Consider the following 13,216-nt stretch of genomic DNA (forward strand, 5'->3'; position numbering starts at 1 on the left):
ACAGATTGTCGATAGCAGGCTTATAGGTGGCTTTTCTCGAACTATCATGTTCGAGCTCGCTTGCATTTGTCGTCGGAAGCACCTGTCAACATTGCTCGTTCGTCCATTTAACGAAAAAGATTGCACTCAGATTTTTTGTGGTGTCATACAGAACATGCATAGTTTGAAGAAAATCTAATATTTCATCTTAAACGCTAATGTCCAACGTATCTGAAATACTCACTTTGTCAGATTTCGACAAAGCATGACTAGGAGTTTACTAGGAGCAAGCCCAGCGACAGAGCTTTCCAGTGCTGAAAATGGCGTTTTTCGGACAGACCTATGTTTCTCAGACTTCACGTCGCAATCAATAACACGCAGCTGAACTTGTTGTACCGTCGATGGAGAATTGTTGCACTAAAATGCCAATTATACATTCTAGTGCTCTGGCATTCATATAAAAGAGTCACAATACATGCATCTGATCAATTTTCTTTTATTATTTGTATTAATTAATTAACTGTTTCAAATGGAGAAAAAAATACACAGCTGGCGAACCCCCTTTGTTATTGGTGTAAATGAAGAAAATAGATGATAGACATAACTGATGCAGTGGACAAAAACGAATTCATTTTCTTATCATTGCAAGCGACCAATAATAATTAAACAATTACACATTCAGTCTAAACCCATCCGGGTCTTCAAGTGCGCACTGGCACTGGACATGTTTTAGCAGCAGTTGATCAATACGATAATATCTCTATCATTTCGCCTTCACATTTTATCACACAGATCACAAATAACTATCACAAAATTAATTCAGACAAGCTGTGGACGAGAGGCCCGGACTGTCGGCTTGGGTCAAGTGGTGTCTGGTTCGAACCCCACAGTCAGCGTGGGACTTTACATGTATCTCATATCTAATTCGCCTTACTCCACCCAGTTGTATAAATGCCTGGTAACTTGTAAACAATCATTCGAATTAACGCAACTTGCAGCTCCAAATGTGATAACGTGCCGAAGACAATTTGTCTAAAATCAGATTAAATTGAAATAAGCCATGATGCAGTTATAACACTCGCCTCGATATCGCTTTAAATGATAAAAAATCAACTTGAGGGTGCATTATCAGCTCGTAGGGAGAAAAGCTCATATCTAATAAGTAACTGTCGGAACGCGGAACTCTGTCTATTGCCGTCACCCGTCAGTTCAACTTCGAGCAAAGTGTCACAATCGTGATGGGATTGACACCTTCAGGCTACAATCAAAACACCGAGATGTATAAAAATGCCCCGAGGACGGGATGCCAAAATAAATTCTCGAGAATGCAATCCATTTTTGCAGTGACCCTTAACTGATTTGGGTTATGGCGACATGAACAATGATGAATAAGTATCGAGGCACGCTGTAACAGAGAGGTTCACATTTTCATCCGACAACAAGCACGAGGTGATTTTTTTCTCTGGTCAACGTGATCAAGTCGATGGATTGCATGGGCCTACCAAACATTAAAGAATTATAGACACACTGTTTTATTGCATTTCTGACGACTTCTACTCTGTTTTAAATATTTTTTTCTTTAAACATGATAAATTACGGTTTGTGATACTGAGACTATAATGATAATACGACGTAACTCGAAATATGTATATATGGAAATTAAGTTGCGTTCCCTTTGTGTAGTAAAATAATAAACATTTGATACATGCCAAGCCATACGATTTGTAACATTTGATTAGAATGTAGTAATATATACAGGGATCTCGAATCAACATAAATATATGGGGTCGATTATACCTTTTACTTTAACTCCGAAATTTAACCTAATTTTGGTTGCCACTCCAAAGTTAAAATTATAGAGTATGGCCTACCCTTTATCAAAGCACTATGAATCTTAATTAAAAAATGAAATAACTGCCGACTTACCTTTTCAACACATTTTGCTCGGCATCGTCCGATGTCATTGCCCATCTTTTTTTTCCCGAGCTCAGCCGATCCCTGCGTCCCCAGCAAAGTCAATGCAAGAAATAGTATCCACATGGGGAAGGCGCGGCTAGCATCTGAAAGTACGAAAAAGGGCTCCAGTCACTTTTATTTGCAAGTATTGAATATCCTAGGCTAAAGCAGGTGCTGTATGAAATCTGCACATGCAAAACTCGATTTACTCATTCTGTCATCACGGACTCCCCGATCGATGAGAGAATGCGCGTGCGTGGTGATGATGCGGTGATCGTGGTGCGATAACAATGCAAGATGTTCTCAGGTGCCAGCTTCTCGCTCATTCGCATGATGCACCAACTACAACTACTGGTCTTGCCATGAGATAGTACTGGGGTAATGAGTTGAAGAAAAAGTGTCCCTGATATCAATGTATAATTTTACAAACGTGTTCATTATGAAAGCAGTGGCCACTGAGTCCTACACTGATTTCCTCATACGTATTTACACTATCCTGGGTTGATATCTTTTCGAAATGGCAACGGATTAGGTTGCAAACTACATAAACTCTTTTTAACCTTGAAATGACTTTTTTTTCTCGAATTGTGTACCTCTCTTCGTTAACTTCATCTGTGTACTACAGTATTTGTAAAACCGCAATTTGGCAAGATATCATTTGGATCAAGTTAATAAAATCGTAATTGTCCTACCAAAATATAGGGATTTGTTTTGAAAACCGACCTACTTTACATGTAGTAAAATGTATGCGAAACCACGAATAGGGCCAGGTGCTTTAAACTTAGTGAAAACAGTGCGAAATGTCATTTTTCATGAATATACATGTACACGAGAAACACCTGTCCCTGTAGCGGTATCTTACTATTTAAATGCAGTGTTTGTGCATGTCCATCACGTGGATGCTCAATGCATCAACATCAGCGTGCATCCTCCTTCCTCAAGGCCTGAGGACTCAACTATTGTGAGGTCAGCGTTGCAGTAGGCCTATTGTTAGGCATTAAAAACATAGTTACTCATACTGGGCGATAATATTGATTAGTCAGAACCTTTATTAACAGGAACTGATCACAGCAGCATTAGTTCAAGAGTTCAGTGCGTTCTTCTTTACGTCATTGATTTAATCAGATGTTCAACACAAACAAATATTATTACGATGGTGATATATTCTTACTGAACACTTTATAATGAAAAGCGTTTGGTAACAGTGACATTGCTTTTCGTTTCATCTTTCTCATGAAGATTAATTTGTCGCCAATGGGTCATATTAAGTGGAATTATTCCTCACATACGCGGCATGTTACTGTGATTTTTTTAGATTTACTAATACAAGTTTTTAAGGGGGGTTTTCAGCTGATATACATATATGAACGTTTCGAAATAGTGAGATTACATATACCAAAACGAGTGTAATTCGAGCAGATCGTTATGATAAGTTCATGTAAGTATCGGCCAAACGTCGTCTGGTAGGATAACACAAAATGTGTCAAGCGTCGTCGCTAAAGCCGTCTCAATGTATAGATACCTGTGAAAAATGATACCACGACATCATCCTAGTTCCGTGAAACGCCTCTCAATAACACGCATCGATTTAAAGATAGTACCCCAGCTACATCATATGTCGCATTTTGACCAATCTTGTTTTATCTTGTTCTGAATAAGGCTTGGAACGGTTAATAATATCCCCTTTCATAGCTCGGATCAGCTCGTTCAATATGTTATTAATTTTATTGAACCTGCCATCTTGGCTAATAAAGTTCTGGTGATCCCCACGCCAGTTGTCTAATCGTATTTGTGTCCTAAATTAGCTTCGTGGACAAACAAATGGAGAAACAGGGTTTCTCCGTCGATACACGCAGCAGCCCTTGGTGCCCGTTCATCGTGGATAGATAGAGCGCGGACCAAAGGATGAAAGGACTATTGGATAGTGTATCGGGATCAATCAATTTCCGATAAAAGGGTCAAGAATGGTTTGTACGTCGTTTTTTTTAACACACGGACGTCGTCGCTATACAAATCGTGTGCAGCAGAAGAGCATGAAAACGTCTTTCTGATTGGTCATAAATTTGTTAGTTTTGCGTAGTCGCAGGAAGTTCCCTGGACAAGCCGTTGTTGGACAATTTGGTGCTCATTATTACGTCATTACACTCATTATCGAGACACATTCAAGTAGATGGTTCTCTAAACATAACATTTCGCTAGTTATCTTACTCATGTGACTGGTCGTTTATACGATATCAGAAAGCAGGCGTTTCAAGTGATGATGTGTACAGTAAACGTTAAAAAGCCACCTCAGTGTCCTTGCGTAATTCTGATAAAGATAAATCACAGATATGGATCGTCATTCCTAGTGCGTTATCTTACAAATCAATTGCTGAATGACAATCTTCCTGATGCAGAGGTCTCTGTAGGATCTCCACAGCCGGGTGATTATGGTTTTTCAATATGATTCTTTGCAGTGTATCCTTCACTTGCACTAAAAGCCGATGTTTTGTCGTCAATAGACTCCACGTCCGTGCAATTGTAGATGAAAACTATGGTCTCGCTTGCTGCTTACATTGCTCCTTAAGTGATAGTTTATTCCAGGGGGATCCCAAGAAGGTGGATGACGAGTACCTGTCATTATCAGATCCAATTTGACTTCGCTGTTTGTGTTAAGCAAAGATAATCATACCCCTCAATGCGGAACACAAAGAAATTTCAATATTGAAGTCCTTGATACATCTACTTAACAATCAATTTTATTTGTGTGTATACATTTGACTCAAATGTTTCCTGTTCCATAAAAAGCCGATATCATGATTTTGATATGAAAATCGATCGTTCCTATGATTTACGCTGGTATTTGAAACGGAGTTCTTAGAACGTATCGAAAGAGGCATCTTGACCTAAACCGTTGTCAGGGACCACGCGTGCGTTCTCCTCCTGCCTCGTTTGGGCACGACCATTACAAGATCACGGCAAGGTAGCTTGTAGAACACGCCACGGGGCCAAGGATTAACCTCCTGCAGTAGAGCTGATTTCCCGCAATCAATGATGTCTCTATCTCCTACTGTCACTAAGTGTGTCATTGGGGATGGATGGTCCCAGTAAGCTGGCTCACATCAGTCGTCTATTATTACATGGTTGGTGTCATCCACGCAACTTGCTCGGTGAGAGGTTTACTTGTTTACGGTTTAAACAGGTTTAGTGAAATGAGCATGATTGATAGCGTTACACTCTACAGTGCTGTTAGCAGAATAGGTAGGAACGTCTTTGTAGCCCACATTCGGTGCGGGACATTCACGAACTGAAGCTGTATCATTTGGAGAACCAACGCCCACATATATAAAACCTCGACTCAGGTCGTCACCTTAAACCTTCGATAACTGATGCCAGTGATTATTGCTGGACATGTCATCATTTGAATACATAACAAAACAAGTTCGGTAATTATTGTTCTCGAATCATTAGATTTTGGTTGCATGGCAGTAAAATCTGCATTAGACCAGTTCACTGAACCTTGATATTTTCACAATCTTCTGCAGCAAAAACAGCAAATCTAAACCGAAATTTTTAATTCACGCATTTTTCACCACTAACACTTACTCGTACCACTTATCCAGAGCTGACTAGCCGTTTAGTATAGGTGACAATGCTAGCAATGGACAACCAGTGCCTGGTGATTATTACGGCTGCTAGAATCTTCAATTGGCTAATAATTGGTTTTTGCGCAAGTCCAAACACTTGAGTCCCACATATCGATGTCTGAATGAGACTTCAACCACTCGAGAATATCTCGAGAGATACTTGGGCGAAAAAGCTCATATCCTCCGCATGCTGGCAATGAAATGGCAATGAAATTCTGGATGGAATTTCATAGCTAACAGATTTAAATCTAATATAAACCTGAGGTATTGTGTATTATGTTACGGGACCACATCATAATTTCTTAACGCATCTGGTAGAAGACGATTCTCTAAAGCAACATTTTTTGATTGATATATCACTACGTCATTGTGACCAAGTTCAACAGTATTGCCCAGGAGTTGTTTTGGGCAAATGCAGTCATGTACACTAACCAACCTCGACAATAAACCTGTCGCAGACTGCTATTGAAATGGCCCTGTCAGCTTTTATTTCCTTTGTTCCGCATGCCGCATACACACCGTCATTGTTATACTTGTTAAATCTTATGCAATGCTTTATATTCAAGTAATAGAGGTTGACAATTGCGAGAGCGGTTGGCTGCCAAAGGTCACACAAAGAAGTGTTGTTTTATAGCTCACTCATTTAATGACGTAACGTAATGCAGTACATGTATTGAATGTCAGTTCCTGGTTGGACGGCATGGTGAACACATGAGTGTGTGTCGTGCCTATGTAAAAGTGGTTGGCCTGCTGTACTGGTATGCATGTACAGGAATTTCCGAATTTTGTGTAGTGAATCTTAGTGATATATTGAACATATTGTATTATTCTGGTGAATAGTGATATAGTGATATATTAGAGATGTCGGAGTGCTCTTTAATAGGGACCTGTGAGATTTTATGGTTATCAGTATATGTGTGGTTACTATTGAGGTAATGAGAGAAGAGGGACAATGGCAGTGTACTTTGTCGTTTGTCATGTTTGTTGCTCTTCGCAAGGGTTGATATAAAACCTGCCTTGGAACTTCGATGACGAACGATATGGCTCTCTAACTCTTCAAATGAAAGTTGGAATGGCCGATGAAAATATCGTTATGTGTAATTTGATCCACTTCAAGCCCACAATCAAATATTTTCAGGCAAAATCTGGGAGTCCTTCAATCCATCATTAATTTATTGACAGCCTACATGGTTTTATTAAATATCTTTGAGGTAAAGTATAACACCTGTGAGACGCGTCCGTATATATTTGTTTTAAAAATTGAAAATGGTGTCATTCAGGACGAGCCAATGTATTACAAGGCAGATTAGAATCATACTCCCATTTCTGTGAAACAATGTGCAATTTTACTAACATGGCCCTTTGTGTGCATACTAGTCGATTTATATGATAATTATCCATATTAACTTTAGTTAATGCATAATTCTACTCTAACTTGTTCTGTACTCTTCTGCATATGGTGTATTTATACTAGACCGAGTGACTGAGGTCACTGACAGATGTTAATATTTTGTCGGCTGTATCTACCATGTTGTCTGCATCAAACACGAATGTACATGTACATAGATATAGATATGCGTGTATTTCGAAATAAGTTGCAAGTCTACATATCAGTACTATAGTTTAAACTATTGGTTCTGTATCTCTACAAGCAGTAGATAAATTTGTATTCAGCGTTTTTTTCCGATTTTTAATTAATCAACTGGTCTTACATATAGATCGGTGGAAATATTATGTCATATTATACCTTGTTGCGATAGGAACCTCAAAAAGTGCAAATGCATTGCATGAAATTTGTATCCTTACATTACCTATACGGAAGCTCAGGGTCGATGTTATACCGATATTTATCAAGATAGAAGTCCATCATTTGTCTTATTGATATTAACGCAAACTCGTACAATGTACATCTGCAACAAAGACTTGATGCATTACTCATGTAGGTGGCTCGAGTCATCTGATATTGTTTTCTCGGGGGTAGCAAAGTTTGTTTAAGACACTTGCCACCGAGTCAACAGATAGTTTACATTTTTTCGTATATTGAAAAACATGCCGAAGATTCAGGTGACATGTATAATGCGAGCCTCATAGGTGGGGAAGGTTAATAATGCTAGGCCCTGATTGCTTTGCAACCATGTATTGTATTGGTAACAAATACTGAGGTGGTGGATGGATGTAACCTTCCGCTTGACGATTTGGACCAGAGGTTATCTAGGGACCATAATATTGAAACGATGATGATAATGATGATCACGATCTATCTAGTAAGCTTCATAGAAAATAAACTCTCCCCAGTACTTTGGTTTTTGTTAATCACTGTTTGATATGGAAGAAGGAAACAACATAATTTCTTGATAATGTTATCAAATGTTATTCCAATCCGGTATTTAATGAAAACTAAGATAGAAAATCCTTTGCAAAGATACCCAAGTCGAAAAGCAAACGCAAGAATATGAATAGAATTCATTTCCAGCGTATAAAATATATAAAACCTTTTCTGTATTTCTATTGGTGTAATGTGATGCATCATCCTTATCTGTCTATAGATTCTCCAGTCACTGGCTTGACATCCAACATGACGACGAGCAATCTCTTTGAGGCCCTGGACCCAATCCCCAGCTTCTAATTCATCATTGTTATTCTATGTTATGAATTTAAATTCAATATAAACTGAGCCTCTAAATCTACCGTAATTGCCCCAGGGAGGTGGTAGATTGATAGCGTGGAGATCACGAAATACGGCCAAGGGATTCCGAGGCAGATTTTTCACTCCTATGACGAAATTAAATAGGGTACGGCCCAGTAGTTTCGATGATTAGTTAGATGTTAAAAATATTGTTTGACAGTGAAAAGGTGCAATAAGCGCAAATGACATTGACAGAGTTGCATCAAAAATGAATTGCTCTCAAAATATTGATTTTTTTCTCACGAAGTTCATTGTCATTCTTCATTATGCCATCAAACTCGTGAAATTAGGAATAGAGTTAGCTGGATTTTGAAGCTTTTCAACTTCTGACGTTGTTTTTAAGGCAATGATGACCGTTATCTGATTGTGACAATAGCCAAGTTGCTCAAAGCAAGATCACTAACTTGGCGTTTCCCGTATGTAACGCCGAGTTAAAGTTAACGCCAAGTAACTAACTGACCAAGTAAAACCTGAGGATTCAGTCTTTTGTCAGTTAAAACATAATTTTTTGCCCAATGCATTCGTTGATTGATAGTTTATTTGGATAGATCAGCAAATAGTATATTGCTTCTAACATTGCAACTTCATACAGGATGTTATTCGATTTTTTTATATCGAGATTGAACATCGCCATATGTACTTCTGGCAAAAGAAAATCACATATCGTAATAAAACTTAAAACAATAGTTAGGAAATGAATTAGTTTTTTTTCCATTTTTCTTAAAAGTAGAAAATATGACTTGGGCAATTATTTTATGTGGGTGACGATATGTACATCTAAAAAATATTAAAAATTGCATTGTACTATGTTTTTAATGTAAATTTACCAGCAGACACCCGGAGAATGCGTCGTCCGCGCGTGCCGAATAATTTCAAAAGACGCTGGAAGGCGTTTGACCCGTATACATAGTGGTAGCCTTTATTCCCTTTGTACAACACGTCCGAGTCACTTTCTTTTTGTGATATGCAGGTGACTTGATGATAACATCACATCATGCACCTGTTTGGGAAAGCGCGTGTTCACAGACCTTTTGAGGCGATGTTGTAGGAAATTGATGGCGTCCCGAATTTCTATCCAACTTGGTTTTGACTTAACAAACACGCTTACCCGCATTAAGATACAGATATAAGACTGAAAATGAGTGTGAAAGCATGTCTGTAACTGCAATTCAACCTAAATTGAGATAGCAAGGCAAGCGAATACGATACACAACAAACAAACATAGCATTATGTTCTAGAGACTCCATAATACGGCCCATTTGTATCATGATATCAATTATGATGCGCGTTATCAATTTTGAAATCTTTGGAATCACCCAAGCGAATCTGTCGCAGGCAGGTGATCATTCACAGTCGAATTATAAAGGAATTTTAAGTGGAGGTATTCAGGACAGTGAACATGATGGGAAAGTATTTTGCTGGAAAGAGTTTATTTCAAAACTTTTTTGTTCGAGATATCCCTCTTAGGGTGCATGTAACCTTAATTGGTTAGTTTTTAGTTGTTGCTAAAACTTCTCGTATTCAAGTACTATTGTATCAGCCACATGCACAGGGCAGGTTCCCGACGAACGGTTAATTGGAACCACAGTCGGGGTCCAGAGAGTTGCCAAACATTCGTAGAACACAATAACCCACCTCCAATTAACTAGCACGACCCAAACTTTTGAACGCAAACTTGTTTCATTAAATTTTAAATGTATTTACTGAGTGTCTCAGCACATGGATAGTAACTTGTTTACAGCATGTGTAGTTAGATTCTGGGAAACACAAATTTAGATGACTGATGAATAATCGATGTAGGTTTGTGGCAAACCCATCTCGGGTTCTGCCACACCTCAGCCCAATTTGAATTTTCAAGTTGAACCAGTTTGTTTGCGAATCTATTTTTCATGGGGTGTTCCCACTCGAATGTTATTGTATGGTACTCGGCAGCCTCTAATCAGATTTAATGAAGTGATTTTTCCTCTCCAGATTTTTACGGGCTGCCACGAGTGGACTATAGCGATGCCAGACCACATGGTCCAAGTGCCAATACCAATATGAAACATTAAAAGCTAGTGAAATGAACCGACACAGCCGATGGACACACGGGAAACTTCAAAGAGGACAGTTAACATCCGATGAATGAAAAACTTCATGACGTCGAGTGAAAATAGTACCTTTAAAGTTAGAGATAACACGCGATTTTAACAATATCAAGCGACCGAACCATCGCTTAAAGTTGACAGTAACGTTAGGTGAGAACCAAATTCAGACTTTCCACGTTTTCGGGTCCTGTCACATGAAATAGGATTTTGGTTTGATAGCACCTGCTTTAACGATGATGGTAAAAGTCGATAACTACTGATGTCCAGAAATCGCAATATATCATTCCGTTATTTAGACATCAATTAATTTTTATGGTAACATCCTGCAGACGAAACAGCTTAATTAAAATAATTCCACAATAATTTAAAGTGTGTTTGATCCCAGTAAATAGATGCTATGAGATATATCAGCGTGTCACACTTTATATAGATTTGGCCTAGCCATGGTATTTTGTGTAACAGCGCTCCGTTACCTTCTATTTCTTGTTAAAAGGTGGTCATTTTACCACTGACTGTCTAGTGAAGACCGATGATCGAGATAGATTGCAAGGTATAAGACCATGTTGCAGCCGGTAGACATCCAAGTGGAAAGATAAGCCAAGAAGACTGAGGAAATGACATCAACCTGGACCGAGTTAATATATAATAAAGGCAACGGCCACTCGGCAACTTTCATCATCTATCATAAAACTAATTCATCTCGATAGCCCGGCTTCAGGTAATGCGCCCGAAAGCAGTCAATATGGGGGCTTTTACACGATGACGTCCTTTCAGGTAGCCGGTTTGGGCAATTCTTTCAAATGATGGCTGCAGGAATGTATTCTGACAAGGAGCCATAGGAAACGAACACATTTTATATAAGCCAAAGGTAATAAGTATTGTTGTATTTGATATTCAAACACGTCTGTATACAGTCGGTTGAAGTCGAAATAACTCATCAGTTTATCTTGTCTGACTTAAAGGACCGATGCTGTTATTTCAAAGTTAACGGCTGCCAAGTCACCCTATACTCTACAGTAGGAGCTCTTGGTTTTAATTGAAAAGTTGAAACAAAATAGGAAAAACGTCAAACTTTATCAGAAAAAAAATTTCATTAATGAATCGAAAGAAAACAAATACACTGAAGGGAAAATCCAACCACTCCCTTCATGAAATGTTGACTTCGATTATTCAAATATTGAGTTAATATCAAACTTATTGTCTTGCCGAGGTTAGGAATATTCCAATGACATATAAATTTATTCTAGATAGGTTGTTACTTTATTTCACGCAGGTGTGCATTTGTTACTCATACGACATTAACCTGGATTTCCAGGAAGAGGTATTTAGTAATACGAGGTTTGATGATTACATGTATTTTTAAATTGTGGCAAGGGGTTACATTTGGTGACATGTTGTTGACTCTAAAAGCTAGAGTGCAGCTTAACCCGGATTGACACGTAATAGTATACACCCTTTACTTGGCATTCTTACAAATATGACGATGGTGATGAAAAAAGAGAAATTGGATGTAAGTACATTGTATGAAAATAAAGGATGACACAGTGAAAAGCCTAGTTGGCCATGACTCACGAAATATTTTTTTATTAAGTAAAGTTAGAAAGATTATTTGATGTACATGCATTCTCTTGTTTAGAAGATGTCATACTGCAATTTATCAACTCATGCCATTGCATGGTCGCGCGGACTTGTTCGTTGCACAGAAGGCTTTCGTCATGTATTGCAACATTGCCAAAAAGGACCTTGTCCGTAGTATTCAAATCTACATTAATGACAGAATTCATATCCATGAATTTCCGAGGCGTCATTTCAGTTTGCTCGACATTACGTAACTTCCCTGCAAGACACCGCAGAGTAACATCAGTGATACTGCTGCGTTTCTGCCAAATATTTGTGATACCAATTATGGATCTTACAGAGTTCTACAAACTTTATCACTCAACTCGATGGCCTCTTGGAAATGCTGCAAGTTTTGCACAAACTGCGTCATATTGAAATCACCAATAAGCTGATTTATTAGAACATTCTTGCAAGGGCTGCATCAAGCCATTCGCTCTGAACATTAAATCTTCGGGAGCTCTTATGATATAGTAAGAAATGATTGTCCAGCGGGCGCCGAGCGTGTTTGTCCTCTGTCATTTCTTCTTGTTTGTTTAAGACTTCATGTTGGGTGATTTACAAGGCTAACTAGGGAGATCAGAAGGCGGGGTATTGTTAAGACAAGAAACTGACGTTACCAATCATGATCTCGATGCGTTTTTGCGTTGAGTTTGATATTAGCAGAATCAGGCGATTATTTGTGTACAACAAATTATGCCATTTGTCATTTCGCTATGGTTACTTTGTTGTTCCTGATGATGCCGTACCATGCGATGCTGGTATGCAGACCGACTTGGCAACACTGCAATGTTTGTCTACCATTAATAATGGTTCGATCGTGAAGAATAAAAATTGGTTTCATTTAATGTTGTTTGCGAATACCAGTGCAGTTTATAGGGGGTATGTTTAATCTTGCGCCATGGTTTCAGATATGTAAGATGCAAAATAGTGCAGTTTGGTAGTGAAGGACAGTTTGGGTAGTCGTTCTGCTGTAGGGAAAGGTGGAAGCAAAAAGGTATAGTATAGTAGTATATGACGCTAACAGCTGCATCCACCACTAGTAGGTGTTGCTGTCATTAAAATTCTAAAATGTACATAATAAAACAATTCCTAAACTACAGTTTAAAAAATCAAGAGGAGTTACACCAATCTCGTTTCTCCATTCTTCATGAAGTTATTTACATCGGCACTCGACCATCAGTCTTTTCTATTTTTTCGCAGAACATAAACAGACTGAGAGTAATTACTAACAGGACAACAAAGGTCAATAAATAGGCTAATG

General features: G+C 38.5%; 1 protein-coding gene across 2 annotated transcripts in view; it reads right to left on the reverse strand.

Annotated features, from left to right (window-relative positions):
• Nucleotides 1-13,216, reverse strand: part of LOC135484269 (uncharacterized) — a 48,321-nt gene that overhangs the window by 30,234 nt on the left and 4,871 nt on the right. For both annotated transcript variants that reach the window (XM_064765585.1, XM_064765584.1), the window contains exon 2: nt 1,906-2,039. In XM_064765585.1, coding sequence (XP_064621655.1) covers nt 1,906-2,039 — 134 coding nt within the window. The remainder of the gene's footprint in view (nt 1-1,905; nt 2,040-13,216) is intronic.

The sequence above is a fragment of the Lineus longissimus genome, chromosome 3, assembly GCF_910592395.1.
Source record: "Lineus longissimus chromosome 3, tnLinLong1.2, whole genome shotgun sequence".
In the NCBI taxonomy this organism is placed as follows: Eukaryota; Metazoa; Nemertea; class Pilidiophora; order Heteronemertea; family Lineidae; genus Lineus; species Lineus longissimus.